This window comes from Panulirus ornatus, chromosome 7 (genome assembly GCF_036320965.1).
Source record: "Panulirus ornatus isolate Po-2019 chromosome 7, ASM3632096v1, whole genome shotgun sequence".
NCBI lineage: Eukaryota > Metazoa > Arthropoda > Malacostraca > Decapoda > Palinuridae > Panulirus > Panulirus ornatus.
Window position 1 is genome coordinate 19,461,584 of NC_092230.1, and position 25,376 is coordinate 19,486,959.

At 41.3% G+C, this 25,376-nt stretch overlaps 2 protein-coding genes across 4 annotated transcripts in view; one reads left to right on the top strand and one right to left on the bottom strand.

Moving 5' to 3' along the window:
* Prosalpha5 (proteasome alpha5 subunit) overlaps positions 1–25,376 on the top strand; it is a 326,150-nt gene that overhangs the window by 209,895 nt on the left and 90,879 nt on the right. The window lies entirely within an intron of this gene.
* The window catches only part of LOC139749441 (transmembrane protein 164), a 148,452-nt gene that overhangs the window by 94,470 nt on the left and 28,606 nt on the right, over positions 1–25,376 (bottom strand). For all 3 annotated transcript variants that reach the window (XM_071663304.1, XM_071663306.1, XM_071663305.1), the window contains exon 3: positions 7,156–7,288. In XM_071663304.1, the coding sequence (XP_071519405.1) occupies positions 7,156–7,288 (133 nt within the window). The remainder of the gene's footprint in view (positions 1–7,155; positions 7,289–25,376) is intronic.

Below are 25,376 nucleotides of genomic sequence, written 5' to 3' on the forward strand. Positions count from 1 at the left end.
TCTATTATCTCTGAAGCCTCTTCACTCTGGGAGCTTTTTCATGGCACAAGAGTCTCCACTTATCCTTGTCCTTATATGCTTCTCCCGCATACCCCAATCCACACGTTCTTTCCCCATTTTTCTCCCTCTGGAATACTTTCACTCTACATCCGCGTGTCACAGGTGGTCTTCCTCTCACTCCTCCTTTTATTGTAATATCATAAACTCTACTGGTAAACTTCCCATCCTACATTCTTTCCACATGCCTATACCACCTCAAAGTATTATGTTTCACCAACACTACCACTCCACAATTCATTCCTCTTGCATTCCCTGACTTACCAGATCTCTCAAACACCACTTCATTACTTTCTTCATCAAATTTAGTCATGCCATATGCTCCTCTCACACAACTTGTTTCCACAGCCTGGATTCTTGACCTCTGTGACTCACTCAAGATCCATGTTTCTGTTAATTAGGTCAGGGTCAGGGGGATATGCTGTCCCTTAAGCCTTTCTTCATTTGCACGCTTACACCTCTGTTCTTCATTATTCTGTTAATGGGTACAATGACTCTTCTACCTTGTATACTGCTCTTTCCCTTATATTTCCTTCCATAACACCAAATTTACCCAAGATAGCTCCTAATTTACTTAAATTCTGTTACCTTTTCCTTTCTTTCTCCCACAGTATCTATAGCACAGTTTAGTATACTTTCCTCTCACCCTACAAAGATTTGCAAAATTTATACTTTCACTCTGTTTCCTTTTAAACATCATTACTTCACTTTTATTCGCATATACTCTCAATTGCATATGCTTATATACATCATAAAATGTACATTCTTCTGCAACACCTCTTCACACTCAGCAAACAAACAGTATCATCTACAAAAGGCTTGTCACTAGTCACCATACCTCATCACCAAACTCCATCTCTCCACCTTTTTTCCCTAGATATGCTTTCATCTTTCTGATCACTCAGTCCATATATTTGTTAGAACACCACAGTGACATCACACAGCCCTGCCTCACACCCAAATGAATATTAAAACTTTGTTCAACTTTCCATCAACTCTTATGTAAACTTGCATTTGCTCCTCTGTAGAAGGCTTTCTTACCATCTAACAAATGTCCTCCTGCCCATATATCCTTAACAGTTTGATGACAGCCATATTCCTTATAAACAGGATTAAATTAGTCTACAAAATTTGTCTGTTCAACTTGAACATGATTTGAATCTTTTTTATGTTGGAGGCTCATCACAGACAAAAGTCTGCATTGAGGCCAGGCTTTAATTGAAATATAAGGAAGTTAAAGAAAGGGACAAAGAAGTGATAAGGAAAAGTATTTACCAGTTTTGGAGGGAGTGAAGAAACCTGTCTTACTGAGAAAGACATGAGAGGATATAGAGTTTCAAAGCTACAAGGTGTAGGGAAAGAAACATTTACCAAAAGGTCTATCCTCGAGTTGCTATTGGCCACACAGTAATCACAGGATGCAACACCTTGCTGAGTATTGCGTGATCTAGCTAATGGTTGGAGTAAAACTCAAAGTTATACCTATAGAAGAGGGAAAATGAACTAACATTGTGGCATAAGGCGAGTCAAATTTTTAATTTAGCCTAAGAAAGTCAATAAGTTGGATGCCATTTGACTCAACTCTGTAAAGTACGGAAGCAGAGAGAATTAAACCTTTATATAGACAGAGCAACTGTTCAGAAGAAAAGAAATTCTATCCCAGTTTCTTAGAGGTAGACTGTACTGACAGTGAGGGGGAAGGGCTCAGAACACTGTAGTATAGCCCCTCTGATAAACCCCATCTTTTTCTATTCACTATAACAACAATTGTGGTCTCTAATATAACCTCTCTTCTGTTGAATACCATCTGTCTAGTACCTCTTCTAATATCTTACTTCTCTGAGACCCAACTGTTTAATGATGTTCTCCCTAGCCCCTTTCTCATATTCCACCATCTCCACACATGATTCCAGTTCAAAGGTTGTGTCTGTTATTCCAACATCAACATGCCTGTTGCATGCCCCAAGTACCTTGAGTCCCCAAACTTTAATGCTAGTTATCTGGCTAAGGATCTGTCTCCCAACTACCATGCTTTTCCACTGCTTCACCTACTGGTTTTTTAATTCTATAAATTTTATATTTTTTCTTCAAATATCTAAACTCCTGCCATAAGGCTGTGAAAATCCTCTTACCCAAAAGGAGGGAACCTCTTACCCAAAAGGCAGGAACCTCTTCCTATGAAATTTCAACTTTCACCATAGGAAATGGATGAATTCCTACAATACAGATGGTTGTGGGATGGAAGCCCTCACATTCTCCATTCTCAGTGATCTAGAGCAAATTATCTCTCACCCCATCCATGTTCCTGACAGCTGTGACCACCCTCCTAATATTCTAGATCTGTTTTTTTCCTCTAATCATTTGTGCTGTAGCAACATGATCTTGCCCTCAGTTGATTCATCTGACCACACTCTCATAATTGTATCTATTTCAAATGCATCTCCCCCTCCCAACAATCCCTTCTAAATGTAAATATTTTCACCCCAGCAAAACTGACTGGAATAATTTGGGTAAATTACTAGCTCTTCTGTGGTGATGTATCTGTCTCTGCCAAACACAGCAAAGGTTATTGTTGCATTAATGGAAGCATTTATCCACTCTTCCTCCAAAGTAACCTCTTATTCCAATCCATGGTTCAACCATTCCTGTTCTGAGGCCATTCAGGCAACAGGTTGAGCTTATCTGGCTTGAAAAAACTCTCCTTCTTTTGATTCCCATTCAGCATTTATTAACACCTGTAATCATTGCAAGTATGTTATCCATGAGATAAAGCATTCCTTTATTCAAAGGAAGTGCAATAACCTTTCCTTTTCTTCCAATGATAAATCTTTCTGGTCTTTAGCTAAGGTAAACACAAATAACTTTTGATGCTTCACCTTTCCTTCACTTTTCCATTTTGATGGTACTATAGCTGTCTCTCCTGTACACAAAGCATCTATCTTTGATTCTTTTTCCTCCTCTAGTTCTACCCTGGATAACTCTTAACATTCCTGCATCCTCCTCTTGTTAATCCAATGCCCATCTTTTTGAACTGTCTAAAAAGAGCTTCTGTCTCTAAACAGAAGGAAGGCTTATGGTCTTGATGGCATCCATTTCCTTGTACTGAAAAAGTGTGGCTCTGAACTTGCATCTGTGCTTGTTCATCAGCTCCTTTTCTACAAAGAAACCATAAGTTTCCCTTCTTCTTCGAAGCAAGCATTGATGCATCACATGCCTTAAAAGGGTGACCATTCTAACCCATCAAAACTATAGTTCTGTTGCAATGACATCTACCGCTTCCAAAGTATTTGAATCATTCCTCAACCCCTATACCCTGAATCATCTTGAATTTCAGCCTCCTCTCTGATCACCACTATGGCTTCTGTGCACATGATCCACTGGTGATATTCTTTCCTATCTCACTTATGTCTGGTCATCATCCCTGAAAATTTTTGGGGAATCCTATGTAGTTGCCCAAGATATATACAAAACTTTTGACAGGGTTTGGCATCAGGGTCTCATCTCTTATATTCCCTCTTCTGACCTCCCTTTCTTACTATACTCCCTCACATGTAGGTTCCTCTCTAGCCAATCTATCTCTGTGGTTGTTGATGGATCAGCTTCTACCCTTTCCTCCATCAACAGCAGTGTCCATCAAGGTTCTGTCTTGTCTCCTACACTTTTTCTCCTTTTTATCATCGATTTCCTTTCATCTACAAATAAGCTCACAGTCTTTTCTATAATCACCAGAACAGCTTCCATAAGGTGAGATCCAGTGATTAAATTCATCCCTGAAAGCTTTTGGAAATCTTATGTAGTTCCCTAGATAAATACAAAGCTTTTGACAGGGTGAGGCATCAGTGTTACATCTCCAAGCTCCTCTCTCATGGCTTCCCTCCCTCACTTTGCTTCCTCACATCTAGCTTCCTCTCTGGCCAATCTATCTCTGTGGTTGTTAATGAATCAGGGTCTACCAGTCTCCATTAAAAGCAGTGTCCCTCAAGGCTCTGTCCTGGCTCCTACAATTTTTCTTTTTATCAACGATTTCCTTTTATCTACAAATAACTAAATGCACATATATGCATTCCTCCACATCCTTCAATTCTGCTCCTTCTTCTCTCACTCAATTTGCATCTCGTCTCAAAATAACTTACTTAATAAACTCACACTTGGATGGTACATCTTTCGTGACGGTTTAGTGATGGAAGTCTACCCTCTCATGCCTTTCCCATTAACTATGACCTGGCAATCTTTAAAAGATGAGTTTTTCACTTCCTCTAAAATTCTTAAATACTTTTCATTGTTTCTTCTTTTCCCTTTCATTAACCTCTCTATATTTCAATTAAAGCTCGGCCTTAATGTGGACTTTTGTCCATGACGAGAGCCTTCAATGTACAACAAAACAAACAAATGTAAAAATAGATGTAGTGTATCAAAGCTGAAAAATGGAAGATGTTTTAGATTTTTTTGTACTTTCATTATAAACTGTATGCAACCTAGACATGACATAAAAAAGTGGAGTGTAAAAAGATAAAGACATCTAACCAGAATCACCTATCTTTATTACAACATGCAAAAAGTTTAATTCCACAGCCTTGTTTGATCAGCAGTCCTAGAGGCAGTTTTCTGACTTTTTATCAGTACATCCCTGAAAGAAAGGCCATGCTAGATGTTACAGTCATGAGAGCATTCTTTGGAGACTGACCATTTCGCTGTTCTTGTGGGAATGATGATCAGGGAGAAGTGGAGATACAGAAGAATGGAGGGGTAAAAGTGTTGGCATGCAAGAAGATGAGTCGGAAAAAATGCAGGGAGGAGTAAGAAAGAAAGGTGACTGAAAGCCAAGATGGAAGTGCAGTGAATGTAGGAATGCAGTCATGTGTGAATGAGGTGTTTAGAAAAATACTATCAAAGGTTGTAGAGTCAGTAGTTGGATACAAGGTAGTGAGATATAGGCATAAAAAGGGCAATGCATGGTGGAGAGAAGATATTGAAAATGCTGTGGAAGAGAAGAAAAAGGCATATGGTAGATTGCTCGATAAAAATGTACTAGTGGAAGTTCAGCAAAGGAGGAGGGAAGAATAGAAAATAAAAATATGTAGCAGAATGCTAAGAAACTGATAAAGGAAAGCAAGGAAAGAGTAGATGAAGATTTTGGAAGGAAGTTAAGTGGAAAGTTTCAAGATGTAAGAGTGGAAAAGTCTATGTGAGAAGTAAGGAAGGGGAGATGCTGAATCAAAGGGAGGAAGTGAAAGGAACATAGAAAGAGTATTTTGAAGACCTGGTGAATGGGGAGAAGGGGAGGCAGCAGTTGGAGGATGGAAAGAGGAGGATATAAGTGCAAGAGCCTACTGCAAAAACGGAGGTAAGAAGGGTAATAATGAGGCTGAAGGTAGGAAAGGCACCAGAGTGAATGGGTTTATGACTGAAATGCTGAAGTACAGAGGAGAAAGTGCAATAGAGTATGGAAACAGAAACAGAAACAGAAGGTTGTGCCTGAGGAATGGATGAAAGCTACTATCATTCCTTTATTAATAAATAAGATGCTAAGGATGTATGTAGCAATCATAGGGGAATAAGTCTGTTAAGTATACCAGGAAAAGTGTATAGAAGAATTTTAACTGACAGAGTGATGGAAGTGACTGACTGCTGAATAAGTGAAGAGCAAGGGATTTTAGGAAAGATGGGGGATACGTGGATCAGATTTTTGAAGTAAGGATGACCACGGAAACGTATTTAGTGAAAGGTAAGAAGTTGTATGCAGCTTTTATGGATCTGGAGAAAGCTTATGACAGTCGAGTGGAATGCTTTATGGGACAACTGATGGATGGTGTGAAAGCCTTCTGTAGTGGAGCAAATGCATGTGTAAGAGTGGATGGAGAACCAAGCAAAAGTTTTAGGAGACATGTAGGTGTGAGGCAGGGCTGTGTGATGTCACTGAGGCTTTTTAATATATAGTATATGGATGGAGTAATAAGAGATGAAAGCAAAACTAGGGAAAAGAGGTGCAGAGATGAGTGTGGCAGTGAGATACAGTGGCTAGTGGCAAGCCTGTTTACAGATGATACTGTGTTCTTTACTGAGACTGAATGGGAGTTGCAAACGGTTGAAAATGTGTTTTATGATGTGTGTAAGCATAGGTGATTGAAGGTATGTGCAAGCAGAAGTAAAGTAATGGTGTTTGACAGGAAACAGTGAAAGTATAGATTCTGTAAAACCATATACAGTGAAAGAAAGTGTACTAAAGTTTGCTTTAGATATGGGTGGGGGGAGATTGGAAGAAGTGAGAGAATTTAAGTATCTAAGAGCTGTCTTGGGTAAGTGTGGTGATATGGAAGGAGAAATAAGTTAGAGAGCAGTACAGGGTAGAAGAGTCATTGGGTCCCTTAACAGAATAGTAAAGGGTAAAGATGTGAGTATGGAAGTGAAGAGAGGACCAAGAGAGAGCATGTTCCTCCCAACCTTAACCTATGCAGCCAAAATATGGACAGAGAATGAGTCACAGAGGTCAAGAATCCAGGCTGTGGAAATGAGCTATTGGAGAGCATGTGGTGTGACAAGATGGAATGAAGAAACTAATGAAAGGGTGTATGAGTTGTGGTATGGCAGGAAATGCAAAGGGAGTGAATTGTGGAATGGTATAATGGGTGAAACATTATACTTTGAGGTAGTCTGGGCATGTGGAAAGAATGCAAAACTAGGAGATTAAAAGGAGAGCGTATGATAGTACAATTAAAGGGGTTGATGTGACATGGGCAAATAGGGTGAAGGAATATTAGAGGGAGATAAATAGAAAAAGAATGCAAGGAATGGTGAATGTATGGGAAGCATGTAAAGACAGGGATAAGTGAAGACTCTTTTGCCATGGCCACCCATGATGGGAGTTCCCAGAGGGAAAGGGCATCAGAGATATAGATAGATGGATATATCCCTGAAAAAAGTAAGGTAAAGTTGGACAGCTATGAACACAATTTTGGTAATGATAAGGCACATGTTCAAGGAAATACAAGAGACATGGTGAGACAGAAGAGAGATATCCATTAAATCATGCATCATCTACTTATTAACTGTAATTGGGGAAGACCATAAAATCTCAGAACATATAAACAGATAGTATACCTGTATTGCAGTTGTAACATGGCATGGATTCAAGAGGTATATAAGCTGTTTAGTAGCAAACTTGAAGCCAATCTCCATACCAAACACCATTGACACCAACACCAGGAGGGCTCTTTTGCCTCCTCGATCCTTTCTGAAAATGCAATTAGCACTGATGAGTCATTCACAGTAAAAAATGCAGAAAACACTTTTTGTAGAAATTTGATTTGTGTCACAAGAAGTATCTATATTATTATCATTATTATTTTTTTTTTTTTTGTCGCTGTCTCCCGCGTTTGCGAGGTAGCGCAAGGAAACAGACGAAAGAAATGGCCCAAACCACCCCCATACACATGTATATACATACGTCCACACACGCAAATATACATACCTACACAGCTTTCCATGGTTTACCCCAGACGCTTCACATGCCCTGATTCAATCCACTGATAGCACGTCAACCCCGGTATACCACATCGATCCAATTCACTCTATTCCTTGCCCTCCTTTCACCCTCCTGCATGTTCAGGCCCCGATCACACAAAATCTTTTTCACTCCATCTTTCCACCTCCAATTTGGTCTCCCACTTCTCCTCGTTCCCTCCACCTCCGACACATATATCCTCTTGGTCAATCTTTCCTCACTCATTCTCTCCATGTGCCCAAACCATTTCAAAACACCCTCTTCTGCTCTCTCAACCATGCTCTTTTTATTTCCACACATCTCTCTTACCCTTACGTTACTTACTCGATCAAACCACCTCACACCACACATTGTCCTCAAACATCTCATTTCCAGCACATCCATCCTCCTGCGCACAACTCTATTCATAGCCCACGCCTCGCAACCATACAACATTGTTGGAACCACTATTCCTTCAAACATACCCATTTTTGCTTTCCGAGATAATGTTCTCGACTTCCACACATTCTTCAAGGCTCCCAGGATTTTCGCCCCCTCCCCCACCCTATGATCCAATTTCGCTTCCATGGTTCCATCCGCTGCCAGATCCACTCCCAGATATCTAAAACACTTTACTTCCTCCAGTTTTTCTCCATTCAAACTTACCTCCGAATTGACTTGACCCTCAACCCTACTGTACCTAATAACCTTGCTCTTATTCAAATTTACTCTTAACTTTCTTCTTTCACACACTTTACCAAACTCAGTCACCAGCTTCTGCAGTTTCTCACATGAATCAGCCACCAGCGCTGTATCATCAGCGAACAACAACTGACTCACTTCCCAAGCTCTCTCATCCCCAACAGACTTCATACTTGCCCCTCTTTCCAAAACTCTTGCATTCACCTCCCTAACAACCCCATCCATAAACAAATTAAACAACCATGGAGACATCACACACCCCTGCCGCAAACCTACATTCACTGAGAACCAATCACTTTCCTCTCTTCCTACACGTACACATGCCTTACATGCTCGATAAAAACTTTTCACTGCTTCTAACAACTTGCCTCCCACACCATATATTCTTAATACCTTCCACAGAGCATCTCTATCATTATTATTATTATTATTATTATTATTATTATTATTATTAAGCAAAAATGGGTATGTTTGAAGGAATAGTGGTTCCAACAATGTTGTATGGTTGCGAGGCGTGGGCTATGGATAGAGTTGTGCGCAGGAGGATGGATGTGCTGGAAATGAGATGTTTGAGGACAATGTGTGGTGTGAGGTGGTTTGATCGAGTGAGTAACGTAAGGGTAAGAGAGATGTGTGGAAATAAAAAGAGCGTGGTTGAGAGAGCAGAAGAGGGTGTTTTGAAGTGGTTTGGGCACATGGAGAGAATGAGTGAGGAAAGATTGACCAAGAGGATATATGTGTCTGAGGTGGAGGGAACGAGGAGAAGAGGGAGACCAAATTGGAGGTGGAAAGATGGAGTGAAAAAGATTTTGTGTGATCGGGGCCTGAACATGCAGGAGGGTGAAAGGAGGGCAAGGAATAGAGTGAATTGGAGCGATGTGGTATACCAGGGTTGACGTGCTGTCAGTGGATTGAATCAAGGCATGTGAAGTGTCTGGGGTAAACCATGGAAAGCTGTGTAGGTGTGTATATTTACGTGTGTGGAGGTATGTATATACATGTGTATGGGGGGGGGGGGTTGGGCCATTTCTTTCGTCTGTTTCCTTGCGCTACCTCGCAAACGCGGGAGACAGCGACAGAGTATAAAAAAAAAAAAAAAAATTATTATTATTATCATTATTATCACTATTACTACTATCATTATTATTATTATTATTATTATCATCATTATCATTATCATTATTTTTATTATTATTATCATGATTATTTCATTATCATTATCATCATTATTATTATACTTTTTCGCTGTCTCCTGCGTTAGCGAGGTAGCGCAAGGAAACAGATGAAAGAATGACCAAACCCACCCTCATACACATGCATGAACATACACGTCCACACACGTACATATACATACCTATACATTTCAATGTATACATATATATACATACATGGACATATACATATATACACATGTACATAATTCATATTTGGTGCCTTCATTCATTCCCGTTGCCAACCTGCCACACATGAAATGACAACCCCCTCCCCCTGCATGTGCGTGAGGTAGCGCTAGGAAGAGACAGCAAAGGCCACATTCTTTCACACTCAGTCTCTAGCTGTCATGCAATAATGCCCGAAACCACAGCTCCCTTTCCACATCCAGGCCCCACAAAACTTTCCATGGTTTACCCCAGATGCTTCACATGCCCTGGTTCAATTCATTCACAGCATGTCCATCCCGATATACCACATCGTTCCAATTCACTCTATTCCTTGCACGCCTTTCACCCTCCTGCATGTTCAGGCCCCGATTGCTCAAAATCTTTTTCACTCCATCTTTCCACCTCCAATTTGGTCTCCCATTTCTCTTTGTTCCCTCCACTTCTGACACATATATCCTCTTTGTCAATCTTTCCTCACTCATTCTCTCCATGTGACCAAACCATTTCAAAACACCCTCTTCTGCTCTCTCAACCACACTCTTTTTATTACCAGACATCTCTCTTACCCTTTCGTCACTTACTTGATCAAACCACCTCACACCACATGTTGTCCACAAACATCTCATTTCCAGCACATCCACCCTCCTCCGCACAACTCTATCTATAGCCCACGCCTCGCAACCACATAACATTGTTGGAACCACTATTCCTTCAAACATACCCATTTTTGCTTTCTGAAATAATGTTCTCGCCTTCCACACATTTTTCAATGCTCCCAGAACTTTTGCCCCCTCCCACACCCTGTGACTCACTTCCGCTTCCATGATTCCATCTGCTGCCAAATCCACTCCCAGATGTCTAAAACACTTTACTTCCTCCAGTTTTTCTCCATTCAAACTTACCTCCCAATTGACTTGACCCTCAACCCTACCGTACCTAATAACCTTGCTCTTATTCACATTCACTCTCAGCTTTCTTCTTTCACACGCTTTACAAAACTCAGTCACCAGCTTCTGCAGTTTCTCACCCGAATCAGCCACCAGCCCTGTATCATCAGCGAACAACAACTGACTCACTTCCCAAGCCCTCTCATCCACAACAGACTGCATGCTTGCCCCTCTTTCCAAAACTCTTCCATTCACCTCCCTAACAACCCCATCCATAAACAGATTAAACAACCATGGAGACATCACACACCCCTGCCGCAAACGAACATTCACTGAGAACCAATCAGTTTCCACTCTTCCTACTCATACACATGCCTCACATCCTTGATAAAAACATTTCACTGCTTCTAGCAACTTACCTCCCACACCATATACTCTTAACACCTTCCACAGAGCATCTCTATCTACTCAATTATATGCCTTCTCCAGATCCATAAATGCTACATACAATTCCATATGTTTTTCTAAGTACTTCTCACATATATTCTTCAAAGCAAACTCCTGATCCACACGTCCTATACCACTTCTGAAACAACACTGCTCTTCCCCAGTCTGATGCTCTGTAAATGCTTTCACCCTCTCAATCAATACCCTCCCATATAGTTTCCCAAGAATACTCAACAAACTTATACCTCTGTAATTTGAACACTCACCTTTATCCCCTTTGCCTTTGGACAATGGCACTATGCATGCATTCCACCATTCCTCAGGCACCTTACCATGAGTCATACATACATTAAATATCCTTACCAACCAGTCAACAACACAGTCACCCCCTTTTTTAATAAATTCCAATACAATACCATCCAAACCTGCTTACCGGCTTTCCTCTTCCGCAAAGCTTTTAGTACCTCTTCTCTGTTTACCAAATCATTTTCCCTAACCCTCTCACTTCGCACACCACCTCAACCAAAACACCCTATATCTGCCACTCTATCATCAAACACATTCATTAAACCTTCAAAATACTCACTCCATCTTCTCACATCACCACTACTTGTTGCCTCCCTATTAGTCCCCTTCACCGATGCTCCCATTTGTTCTCTTGTCTTACGCACTTTATTTACCTCCTTCCAAAACATCTTTTTATTCTCCCTAAAATCTAATGACACTCTCTCACCCCAACTCTCATTTGCCCTCTTTTTCACCTCTTGCACCTTTCTCTTGACCTCCTGCCTCTTTCTTTTATACATCTCCCAGTCATTTGCATTATTTCCCTGCAAAATATTATCATTATCCCTGGGGATAGGGGATTAAGAATACTTCCCACGTATTCCCTGCGTGTCGTAGAAGGCGACTAAAAGGGGAGGGAGTGGGAGGCTGGAAATCCTCCCCTCTCGTTTTTTTTTAATTTTCCAAAAGAAGGAACAGAGAGGGGCCATGTGAGGATATTCCACAAAGGCCCAGTCCTCTGTTCTTAACGCTACCTCGCTAACGCGGGAAATACTGAATAGTTTAAAAGAAAAAAGAATCATTATTATTACTATTATTAATATTATGCTTAATTACCATTTCCCACATTAGTAAGGTATCATCAGGAAACAGACGAAGAAAACCCATCCACTCTCATACACATATAAACACATGTACTGAACATATATGTACATGTATAATATAGGGGTTGGGAGTGGGGGGCTGGAAACCCTCCCCTCCTTGTATTTCAATTTTTAACAAAGGAAACAGAAGAAAGAGTCAGGCAGGGAGTACTCATCCTCCCCGAAGGCATAGATTGGGGTGCCTGAATGTGTGTGGATGTAACCAAGATGAGAAGAAAGGAGAGATAGGTGGTATGTTTGAGGAAAGACACCTGGATGTTTTAGATCTGAGTGAAACGAAGCTCAAGGGTAAAGGGGAAGAATGGTTTGGAAAAGTCTTGGGAGTAAAGTCAGGGGTTGGTGAGAGGACAAGAACCAAGGAAGGAGTAGCACTTCTCCAGCAGCAGGAGTTGTGGGAGTGTCACAGAGTGTAAGAAAGTAAATTCTAGATTGATGTGGGTAAAACTGAAAGTGGATAGAGAGAGATGGGTTGCTATTGGTGCTTATGCACCTGATCATCAGAAGAAAGTTCATGAGAGGCAAGTGTTTTGGGAGCAGCTGAGTGAATGTGTCAGCAGCTTTTATGCACAAGACCAGGTATTAGTGACAGGTGATTTAAATGCAAAGGCAGGTAATGTGGCAGCTGAGGGTATAATTGGAGTACATGGGGAATTCACTGTTGTGAACAGAAATGGTGAAGAGCTTGAGGATTTGTGTGCTGAAAAAAGATTGGTAATTGAGAATACCTGGTTTAAAAGAAAGATATACATAAGTATATGTATGTGAATAAGAGAGATGGTCAAAGAGTATTATTACATTACCTGTTAATTGATAAGCATGTAAAAGAGAGACTTTTGGAGTTTATGTGCTAAGATGGGCAGCAGGAAAGATGTCTGATTACTATCTTCTGGAGGCAAAGGTGAAGATTTGTAGAGGTTTTCAAAAGAAGAGAAAATGTTGGGGAGAAGAGAGTGGAAAGTAAGTGAGCTTAGAAAGGAGACTTGTATGAGGAATTACCAGGAGAGATTGAGTGTTGAATGGCAAAAGGTGAGAGCAAATGATATGAGGGGAGTGGGTGAGGAATGGGATGTAATTAGGAGAGCAGTGATGGCATGTGCAAAAGATGCATGTGGGGTGAGAAAGGTGGGAGGTGGGCAGATTAGAAAGGGTAGTGAGTGGTGGGATGAAGAAAAAGAAAAGTGAAGCGATAGGACAATACTTGCAAGGAAGAAGTGCAAAAGACTGGGAGATGTATAAAAGAAAGTGGTAGGAGTTCAAGAGGAAGGTGCAGTGGTTGAAAACAAGGACAAATGAGTTGGGGTGAGAAAGTATCATTGAAATTTAGGGAGGATAAAAAGATGTTTTGGAAGGAGGTAAATAATGTGCATAAGACAAGAGAACAAATGGAAATATCAGTGAAGGGGGCATGGGGGAAAAGATAACAGGTAGTGATGAAGTGAGAGGGAGATGGAGTGAGTTTTTTGAAGGTTTGTTGAATTGTTTCATGATAGCATGGCAGATGTAGGGTGTTTTGCTCAGGGCAGTGTGCAAAGTGAGAAGGTCAGGGAGAATGGTTTGGTTAAGAGAGAAGAGGTGGTGAAAGCCTTGCGGAAGATGAAATCTGGCAAGGCGGTGGGTTTGGATGGGACTGTAGTTAAATTTATTAAAACACCGGGTGACTGTAATTGTTGATTGGTTAGTAAGGATATTCAATGTGCATATGGATCATGGTAAAGTGCCTGTGGATTGGTGGAATGCATGTATAGTACCATTGTACAAAGGCAAAGGGGATAAAGGTTAGTGTTCAAACTATAGAGGGATAAGTTTGTAGAGTATTACTGGAAAATTGTTTGGGAGAGTATTGATTGACAGGGGTGAAGGCATGTACAGAGCATCAGATTACAGAGGAGAAGTGTAGTTTCAGAAGTGGTAAAGGATGTGTGGATCAGGTGTTTGCTTTGAAGAATGTTTGTGAGAAATACTTAGAAAAACAGATGGATTTGTATGTTGCATTTATGGATCTGGAGAAGGCATATGATAGAGATGCTTTGTGAAAGGGCTTAAGAGTATATGGTATGGATGGTAAGCTGCTAGAAGCAGTGAAAAGTTTTTATCAAGGATGTAAGGCATGTGTACGACCAGGAAGAGAGAAGAGTGATTGGTTCCCAGTGAAGACCGGTCTGCAGCAGGGGTGTGTGATGACCCCATGGCTGTTTAATTTGTTTATGGATAGGGTGATTAGCAAGGTAAATGCAAGAGTTCTGGAGAGAAAGGCAAGTATGCAGTCTGTTGGGGATGAGAGGGAGTGGGAAGTGAGCCAGCTGTTGTTCACCGATGATACAGCACTGGTGGCAGATCCCAGTGGGAAACTGCAAAAGTTGGTGACTGAGTTTAGAAAAAAGTGTGAAAGGAAAAAGCTGAGAGTAAATGTTATTAGGTTCAGCAGAGTTGAAAGACAAGTTAGTTGGGATGTAAGTCTGAATGAAGAAAAATTGGAGGAAGAGAAGTGGTTTAGATATCTGAGAGTGGTCTTAACAGCAAATGGAACCATGGAAGCAGAAGTGAGTCAGAGGATGGGGAAGGGGCGAAGATTCTGGGAGTGATGAAGAATGTGTGGAAAGAGAAAACGTTATCTCGGAGAGCAAAAATGGGTATGTTTGAAGGAATAGTAGTTCCAACAATATTTTATGGTTGCAAGGCATGCTGTATAGATAGAGTTGTACAGAAGACGGAGGATGTGTTGGAAATGAAATGTTTGAGGACACTACGTAAGGTAAGGAGATTTGATCGAGTAAGAAATGAAAGGGTAAGAGAGATGACTGGTAATAAAAAGCATGTGGTTGAGAGAGCAGAAGAGAGTGTTGAAATGTTATGGACACATGGAGAGAATATGTGAGGAAAGGGTGGCATAGAGGATATATGTGTCAAAGGTGGAGGGAATAAGATGATGCAGGAAACCAACCTGGAGGTGGAAGGATGGGGTGAAAAAGATTTTGAGCAACTGGGGCCTGAACATATTGGAGAGTGAGAGGAATGCAAGGAATAGAGTGAACTGGAACGATGTGGTATACCAAGGTCAATGTGCTGTCAGTGGAATGAATCAGGGCATGTGAAACATCTAAGTCAAACCATGGACAGGTCTGGAAGGTCTGGATGTGGATAGGGAGCTATGATCTTGGTGCATTACACATGACAGCTAGAGACTGAATGTGAATGAATGGGGCCTTTTATTTTGTCTGTTTTCCTAGTGTTACCTCTTTGAAGCAGGTGGTAGTAATGCTGTTTCCTGTGGGGTGGGGTGTCGCTAGGAATGGACGAGGGCAAGCAAATATGAATATGTATAAGTATTTATATGTAAATGTATGTGTATGTATATGTATGTACATGTGTATATGATGAAATGTATATGTGTATGTGTTTTTTTTTTTTATACTATTTGCTATTTCCCGCGATAGCGAGGTAGCGTTAAGAACAGAGGACTGGGCCTTTGAGGGAATATCCTCACTTGGCCCTCTTCTCTGTTCCTTCTTTTGGAAAATTAAATATGTGTTTATGTACATATATATACATCCCTGGGGATAGGGGAGAAAGAATACTTCCCACATATCCCCTGCGTGTTGTAGAAGGCGACTAAAAGGGGAGGGAGCGGTTGGCTGGAAATCCTCTCCTCTTGTTTTTTTTTTAATTTTCCAAAAGAAGGAACAGAGAAGGGGGCCAGGTGAGGATATTCCCTCAAAGGCCCAGTCCTCTGTTCTAAATGCTACCTCGCTAATGTGGGAAATGGCGAATAGTATGAAAAAAAAATATGTGTATATGAGTGGTTGGGCCGTTCGTCGTCCATTTCCTGAAGCGGGATACGGCGATCAAGTATAATGAAAAATAAAATAATAATACTAATAATGATAATAATAATAATAATAATAATAATAATAATAATAATAATAATAATAATAGTAAACCATGGAAAGTTTTGTGTGGCCTGCATGTGGAAAAGGAGCTGTGGTTTCAGTGCATTACGCATGACAGCTAGAGACTGAATGTGAACGAATGTGGCCTTTGTTATCTTTTCCTAGCACTACCTCGCGCACATGCGGGGGGAGGGGGGTGTCATATCATGTGTGGTGGGGTGGCGAAGGGTATGAATAAAGGCAGCAAGTATGAATTATGTACATGTGTATATATATGCATGCGTCCGTGTATGTGTATATATATATATATATATATATATATATATATATATATATATATATATATACATGAAATTGAGTGGGAGACGTACAAAAGAAAGAGACAGGAGGTCAAGAGAAAGGTGCAAGAGGTGAAAAAAAGGGCAAATGAGAGTTGGGGTGAGAGAGTATCATTAAATTTTAGGGAGAATAAAAAGATGCTCTGGAAGGAGGTAAATAAAGTGCGTAAGACAAGGGAGCAAATGGGAACTTCAGTGAAGGGCGCAAATGGGGAGGTGATAACAAGTAGTGGTGATGTGAGAAGGAGATGGAGTGAGTATTTTGAAGGTTTGTTGAATGTGTTTGATGATAGAGTGGCAGATATAGGGTGTTTTGGTCGAGGTGGTGTGCAAAGTGCGAGGGTTAGGGAAAATGATTTGGTAAACAGAGAAGAGGTAGTAAAAGCTTTGCGGAAGATGAAAGCCGGCAAGGCAGCAGGTTTGGATGGTATTGCAGTGGAATTTATTAAAAAAAAGGGGGTGACTGTATTGTTGACTGGTTGGTAAGGTTATTTAATGTATGTATGACTCATGGTGAGGTGCCTGAGGATTGGCGGAATGCGTGCATAGTGCGATTGTACAAAGGCAAAGGGGATAAGAGTGAGTGCTCAAATTACAGAGGTATAAGTTTGTTGAGTATTCCTGGCAAATTGTATGGGAGGGTATTGATTGAGAGGGCGAAGGCATGTACAGAGCATCAGATTGGGGAAGAGCAGTGTGGTTTCAGAAGTGGTAGAGGATGTGTGGATCAGGTGTTGCTTTGAAGAATGTATGTGAGAAATACTTAGAAAAGCAAATGGATTTGTATGTAGCATTTATGGATCTGGAGAAGGCATATGATAGAGTTGATAGAGATGCTCTGTGGAAGGTATTAAGAATATATGGTGTGGGAGGCAAGTTGTTAGAAGCAGTGAAAAGTTTTTATCGAGCATGTAAGGCATGTGTACGTTTAGGAAGAGAGGAAAGTGATTGGTTCTCAGTGAATGTAGGTTTGCGGCAGGGGTGTGTGATGTCTCCATGGCTGTTTAATTTGTTTATGGATGGGGTTGTTAGGGAGGTGAATGCAAGAGTTTTGGAAAGAGGGGCAAGTATGAAGTCTGTTGGGGATGAGAGAGCTTGGGAAGTGAGTCAGTTGTTGTTCGCTGATGATACAGCGCTGGTGGCTGATTCATGTGAGAAACTGCAGAAGCTGGTGACTGAGTTTGGTAAAGTGTGTGAAAGAAGAAAGTTAAGAGTAAATGTGAATAAGAGCAAGGTTATTAGGTACAGTAGGGTTGAGGCTCAAGTCAATTGGGAGGTGAGTTTGAATGGAGAAAAACTGGAGGAAGTGAAGTGTTTTAGATATCTGGGAGCGGATCTGGCAGCGGATGAAAACATGGAAGCGGAAGTGGATCATACGGTGGGGGAGGGGGCGAAAATTCTGGGAGCCTTGAAGAATGTGTGGAAGTCGAGAACATTATCTTGGAAAGCAAAAATGGGTATGTTTGAAGGAATAGTGGTTCCAACAATGTTGTATGGTTGCGAGGCGTGGACTATGGATAGAGTTGTGCACAGGAGGATGGATGTGCTGGAAATGAGATGTTTGAGGACAATGTGTGGTGTGAGGTGGTTTGATCGAGTAAGTAATGTAAGGGTAAGAGAGATGTGTGGAAATAAAAAGAGCGTGGTTGAGAGAGCAGAAGAGGGTGTTTTGAAATGGTTTAGTCACATGGAGAGAATGGGTGAGGAAAGATTGACCAAGAGGGTATATGTGTCGGAGGTGGAGGGAACGAGGAGAAGAGGGAGACCAAATTGGAGGTGGAAAGATGGAGTGAAAAAGATTTTGTGTGATCGGGGCCTGAACATGCAGGAGGGTGAAAGGAGGGCAAGGAATAGAGTGAATTGGAGCGATGTGGTATACCGGGGTTGACGTGCTGTCAGTGGATTGAATCAAGGCATGTGAAGCGTCTGGGGTAAACCATGGAAAGCTGTGTAGGTATGTATATTTGCATGTGTGGACGTATGTATATACATGTGTATGGGGGTGGGTTGGGCCATTTCTTTCATCTGTTTCCTTGCGCTACCTCGCAAACGTGGGAGACAGCAACAAAGCAAAAAAAAAAAAAAAAAAAAAAAAATATATACATTGAAATATATAGGTATGTATATGCACGTGTGTGGACGTGTGTATATACATGTGTATGTGGGTGGGTTGGGCCATTCTTTCATCTATTTCCTTGCACTACTCGCTAACACGGGAGACATGTTCAGGCCCCGATCACACAAAATCTTTTTCACTCCATCTTTCCACCTCCAATTTGGTCTCCCACTTCTCCTCGTTTCCTCCACCTCCGACACATATATCCTCTTGGTCAATCTTTCCTCACTCATTCTCTCCATGTGCCCAAACCATTTCAAAACACCCTCTTTTGCTCTCTCAACCACGCTCTTTTTATTTCCACACATCTCTCTTACCCTTACATTACTTACTCGATCAAACCACCTCACACCACACATTGTCCTCAAACATCTCATTTCCAGCACATCCACCCTCCTGCGCACAACTCTATCCATAGCCCACGCCTCGCAACCATACAACATTGTTGGAACCACTATTCCTTCAAACATACACACTTTTGCTTTCTGAGATAATGTTCTCCACTTCCATACATTATTCAAGGCTCCCAGGATTTTCGCCCCCTCCCCCACCCTATGATCCTATATATATATATATATATATATATATATATATATATATATATATATATATATATATATATATATATTATATATATATTTTTTTTTTTTTTTTTTGCTTTGGAAAAAGGTGAGAACAATGCAAGTAAGGGGAGTGGGGGAGGAATGGGATGTATTTAGGGAATCAGTGATGGATTGTGCAAAAGATGCTTGTGGCATGAGAAGAGTGGGAGGTGGGTTGATTAGAAAGGGTAGTGAGTGGTGGGATGAAGAAGTAAGAGTATTAGTGAAAGAGAAGAGAGAGGCATTTGGACGATTTTTGCAGGGAAAAAATGAAATTGAGTGGGAGACGTATAAAAGAAAGAGACAGGAGGTCAAGAGAAAGGTGCAAGAGGTGAAAAAAAGGGCAAATGAGAGTTGGGGTGAGAGAGTATCATTAAATTTTAGGGAGAATAAAAAGATGTTCTGGAAGGAGGTAAATAAAGTGCGTAAGACAAGGGAGCAAATGGGAACTTCAGTGAAGGGCGCAAATGGGGAGGTGATAACAAGTAGTGGTGATGTGAGAAGGAGATGGAGTGAGTATTCTGAAGGTTTGTTGAATGTGTTTGATGATAGAGTGGCAGATATAGGGTGTTTTGGTCGAGGTGGTGTGCAAAGTGCGAGGGTTAGGGAAAATGATTTGGTAAACAGAGAAGAGGTAGTAAAAGCTTTGCGGAAGATGAAAGCCGGCAAGGCAGCAGGTTTGGATGGTATTGCAGTGGAATTTATTAAAAAAAAGGGGGTGACTGTATTGTTGACTGGTTGGTAAGGTTATTTAATGTATGTATGACTCATGGTGAGGTGCCTGAGGATTGGCGGAATGCGTGCATAGTGCCATTGTACAAAGGCAAAGGGGATAAGAGTGAGTGCTCAAATTACAGAGGTATAAGTTTGTTGAGTATTCCTGGTAAATTATATGGGAGGGTATTGATTGAGAGGGTGAAGGCATGTACAGAGCATCAGATTGGGGAAGAGTAGTGTGGTTTCAGAAGTGGTAGAGGATGTGTGGATCAGGTGTTTGCTTTGAAGAATGTATGTGAGAAATACTTAGAAAAGCAAATGGATTTGTATGTAGCATTTATGGATCTGGAGAAGGCATATGATAGAGTTGATAGAGATGCTCTGTGGAAGGTATTAAGAATATATGGTGTGGGAGGAAAGTTGTTAGAAGCAGTGAAAAGTTTTTATCGAGGATGTAAGGCATGTGTACGTGTAGGAAGAGAGGAAAGTGATCGGTTCTCAGTGAATGTAGGTTTGCGGCAGGGGTGTGTGATGTCTCCATGGTTGTTTAATTTGTTTATGGATGGGGTTGTTAGGGAGGTAAATGCAAGAGTTTTGGAAAGAGGGGCAAGTATGAAGTCTGTTGGGGATGAGAGAGCTTGGGAAGTGAGTCAGTTGTTGTTCGCTGATGATACAGCGCTGGTGGCTGATTCATGTGAGAAACTGCAGAAGCTGGTGACTGAGTTTGGTATATGAGAAACTGCAGAAGCTGGTGACTGAGTTTGGTAAAGTGTGTGGAAGAAGAAAGTTAAGAGTAAATGTGAATAAGAGCAAGGTTATTAGGTACAGTAGGGTTGAGGGTCAAGTCAATTGGGAGGTGAGTTTGAATGGAGAAAAACTGGAGGAAGTGAAGTGTTTTAGATATCTGGGAGTGGATCTGGCAGCGGATGGAACCATGGAAGCGGAAGTGGATCATAGGGTGGGGGAGGGGGCGAAAATTCTGGGGGCCTTGAAGAATGTGTGGAAGTCGAGAACATTATCTCGGAAAGCAAAAATGGGTATGTTTGAAGGAATAGTGGTTCCAACAATGTTGTGTGGTTGCGAGGCGTGGGCTATGGATAGAGTTGTGCGCAGGAGGATGGATGTGCTGGAAATGAGATGTTTGAGGACAATGTGTGGTGTGAGGTGGTTTGATCGAGTGAGTAACGTAAGGGTAGGAGAGATGTGTGGAAATAAAAAGAGCGTGGTTGAGAGAGCAGAAGAGGGTGTTTTGAAGTTTGAAGTGCACCAGTTGCACCTCTCAGCACATTAACATCCAAAAGTCTCTCTTTCGCACGCCTGTCAATTAACACGTAATCCAATAACGCTCTCTGGCCATCTCTCCTACTTACATAAGTATACTTATGTATATCTCGCTTTTTAAACCAGGTATTCCCAATCATCAGTCCTTTTTCAGCACATAAATCTACAAGCTCTTCACCATTTCCATTTACAACACTGAACACCCCATGTATACCAATTATTCCCTCAACTGCCACATTACTCACCTTTGCATTCAAATCACCCATCACTATAACCCGGTCTCGTGCATCAAAACCACTAACACACTCATTCAGCTGCTCCCAAAACACTTGCCTCTCATGATCTTTCTTCTCATGCCCAGGTGCATATGCACCAATAATCACCCACCTCTCTCCATCAACTTTCAGTTTTACCCATATTAATCGAGAATTTACTTTCTTACATTCTATCACATACTCCCACAACTCCTGTTTCAGGAGTATTGCTACTCCTTCCCTTGCTCTTGTCCTCTCACTAACCCCTGACTTTACTCCCCAGACATTCCCAAACCACTCTTCCCCTTTACCCTTGAGCTTGGTTTCACTCAGAGCCAAAACATCCAGGTTCCTTTCCTCAAACATACTACCTATCTCTCCTTTTTTCACATCTTGGTTACATCCACACACATTTAGGCACCCCACTCTGAGCCTTCGAGGAGGATGAGCACTCCCCGCGTGACTCCTTCTTCTGTTTCCCATTTTAGAAAGTTAATACAAGGAGGGGAGGATTTCTGGCCCCCCGCTCCCGTTCCCTCTAGTCGCTTTCTACGACACGCGAGGAATACGTGGGAAGTATTCTTTCACCCCTATCCCCAGGAATAATATACATATATATATACATATACACATACACACACATACACATACATACGCATATATACACACCCACACACATACATATATATACATATGAAAAATGTAAGAAACAATTTAGAAAACTGAAACTTCTAGCTTGAAATGAATGAAAAAATGAATGTCACATAATGGTTCAACCTCTGGCTATGGAAAAAGGAAATGTATAATTTATTTACACAAACGTCAATAGCAGTTTTCATCAATTTAACCACTGTATCAATAAGCTTCAATGTCTAAGCTACATTTTTCTCCATATATATATATATATATATATATATATATATATATATATATATATGTATATATATATATATATATATATATATACGTTGCAATATATAGGTATGTATATTTGTGTGTGTGGACGCATATGTATATACATGTGTCTGTGGGTGGGTTGGGCCATTCTGTCATCTGTTTCCTTGCGCTACCTCGCTAATGCACGAGACAGCAACAAAGTGTAATAATGAAAAAATGTTTACATATTTTATTACTATATTATTTTGCTTTGTTGCTGTCTCCCGCGTTTGCGAGATTTTATATATATATTATTTATTAATTATTTATTTTGCTTTGTCGCTGTCTCCCGCGTTTGCGAGGTAGCTCAAGGAAACAGATGAAAGAAATGGCCCAACCCACCCCCATACAAATGTATATACATACACGTCCACACACGCAAATATACATACCTATACATCTCAATGTACACATATATATACACACAGAGATACATACATATATACCCATGCACACAATTCACACTGTCTGCCTTTATTCATTCCCATCGCCACCTCGCCACACATGGAATACCATCCCCCTCCCCCCTCATGTGGGCGAGGTAGCGCTAGGAAAAGACAACAAAGGCCCCATTTGTTCACACTCAGTCTCTAGCTGTCATGCAATAATGCCCGAAACCACAGCTCCCTTTTCACATCAAGGCCCCACACAACTTTCCATGGTTTACCCCAGACGCTTCACATGCCCTGATTCAATCCACTGACAGCACGTCAACCCTGGTATACCACATTGATCCAATTCACTCTATTCCTTGCCCGCCTTTCACCCTCCTGCATGTTCAGGCCCCGATCACTCAAAATCTTTTTCACTCCATCTTTCCACCTACAATTTGGTCTCCCACTTCTCCTCGTTCCCTCCACCTCTGACACATATATCCTCTTGGTCAATCTTTCCTCACTCATTCTCTCCATGTGCCCAAACCATTTCAAAACACCCTCTTCTGCTCTCTCAACCACGCTCTTTTTATTTCCACACATCTCTCTTACCCTTACATTACTTACTCGATCAAACCACCTCACACCACACATAGTCCTCAAACATCTCATTTCCAGCACATCCACCCTCCTGCGCACAACTCTATCCATAGCCCACGCCTCGCAACCATACAACATTGTTGGAACCACTATTCCTTCAAACATACCCATTTTTGCTTTCCGAGATAATGTTCTCGACTTCCACACATTCTTCAAGGCTCCCAGGATTTTCGCCCCCTCCCCCACCCTATGATTCACTTCCGCTTCCATGGTTCCATCTGCTGCCAGATCCACTCCCAGATATCTAAAACACTTTACTTCCTCCAGTTTTTCTCCATTTCAAACTTACCTCCCAATTGACTTGAGCCTCAACCCTACTGTACCTAATAACCTTGCTCTTATTCACATTTACTCTTAACTTTCTTCTTTCACACACTTTACCAAACTCAGTCACCAGCTTCTGCAGTTTCTCACATGAATCAGCCACCAGCGCTGTATCATCAGCGAACAACAACTGACTCACTTCCCAAGCTCTCTCATCCACAACAGACTTCATACTTGCCCCTCTTTCCAAAACTCTTGCATTCACCTCCCTAACAACCCCATTCATAAACAAATTAAACAACCATGGAGACATCACACACCCCTGCCGCAAACCTACACTCACTGAGAACCAATCACTTTCCTCTCTTCCTACACGTACACATGCCTTACATCCTCGATAAAAACTTTTCACTGCTTCTAACAACTTGCATCCCACACCATATATTCTTAATACCTTCCACAGAGCATCTCTATCAACTCTATCATATGCCTTCTCCAGATCCATAAATGCTACATACAAATCCATTTGCTTTTCTAAGTATTTCTCACATACATTCTTCAAAGCAAACACCTGATCCACACATCCTCTACCACTTCTGAAACCACACTGCTCTTCTCCAATCTGATGCTCTGTACATGCCTTCACCCTCTCAATCAATACCCTCCCATATAATTTACCAGGAATACTCAACAAATTTATCCCTTTGTAATTTGAGCACTCACTCTTATCCCCTTTGCCTTTGTACAATGGCACTATGCACGCATTCCGCCAATCCTCAGGCACCTCACCATCAGTCATACATACATTAAATAACCTTACCAACCAGTCAACAATACAGTCACCCCCTTTTTTAATAAATTCCACTGCAATACCATCCAAACCTGCTGCCTTGCCGGCTTTCATCTTCCGCAAAGCTTTTACTACCTCTTCTCTGTTTACCAAATCATTTTCCCTAACCCTCTCACTTTGCACACCACCTCGACCAAAACACCCTATATCTGCCACTCTATCATCAAACACATTCAACAAACCTTCAAAATACTCACTCCATCTCCTTCTCACATCACCACTACTTGTTATCACCTCCCCATTAGCACCCTTCACTGAAGTTCCCATTTGCTCCCTTGTTTTACGCACTTTATTTACCTCCTTCCAGAACATCTTTTTATTCTCCCTAAAATTTAATGATACTCTCTCACTCCAACTCTCATTTGCCCTCTTTTTCACCTCTTGCACCTTTCTCTTGACCTCCTGTCTCTTTCTTTTATACATCTCCCACTCAATTGCATTTTTTCCCTGCAAAAATCGTCCAAATGCCTCTCTCTTCTCTTTCACTAATAATCTTACTTCTTCATCCCACCACTCACTACCCTTTCCAATCAACCCACCTCCCACGCTTCTCATGCCACAAGCATCTTTTGCGCACTCCATCACTGATACCCTAAATACATCCCATTCCTCCCCCACTCCCCTTACTTCCATTGTTCTCACCTTTTTCCATTCTGTACTCAGTCTCTCCTGGTACTTCCTCACACAAGTCTCCTTCCTAAGCTCACTTACTCTAACCACCCTCTTCACCCCAACATTCACTCTTCTTTTCTGAAAACCCATACAAATCTTCACCTTAGCCTCCACAAGATAATGATCAGACATATATACATATTTCTTTTCTTTCTTTCATACTATTCACCATTTCCCGCATTAGTGAGGTAGCGTTAAGAACAGAGAACTGGGCCTTTGAGGGAATATCCTCACCAGGCCCCCTTCTCTGTTCCTTCTTCTGAAAAATTAAAGAAAAATAATGAGTGGGGAGGATTTCCAG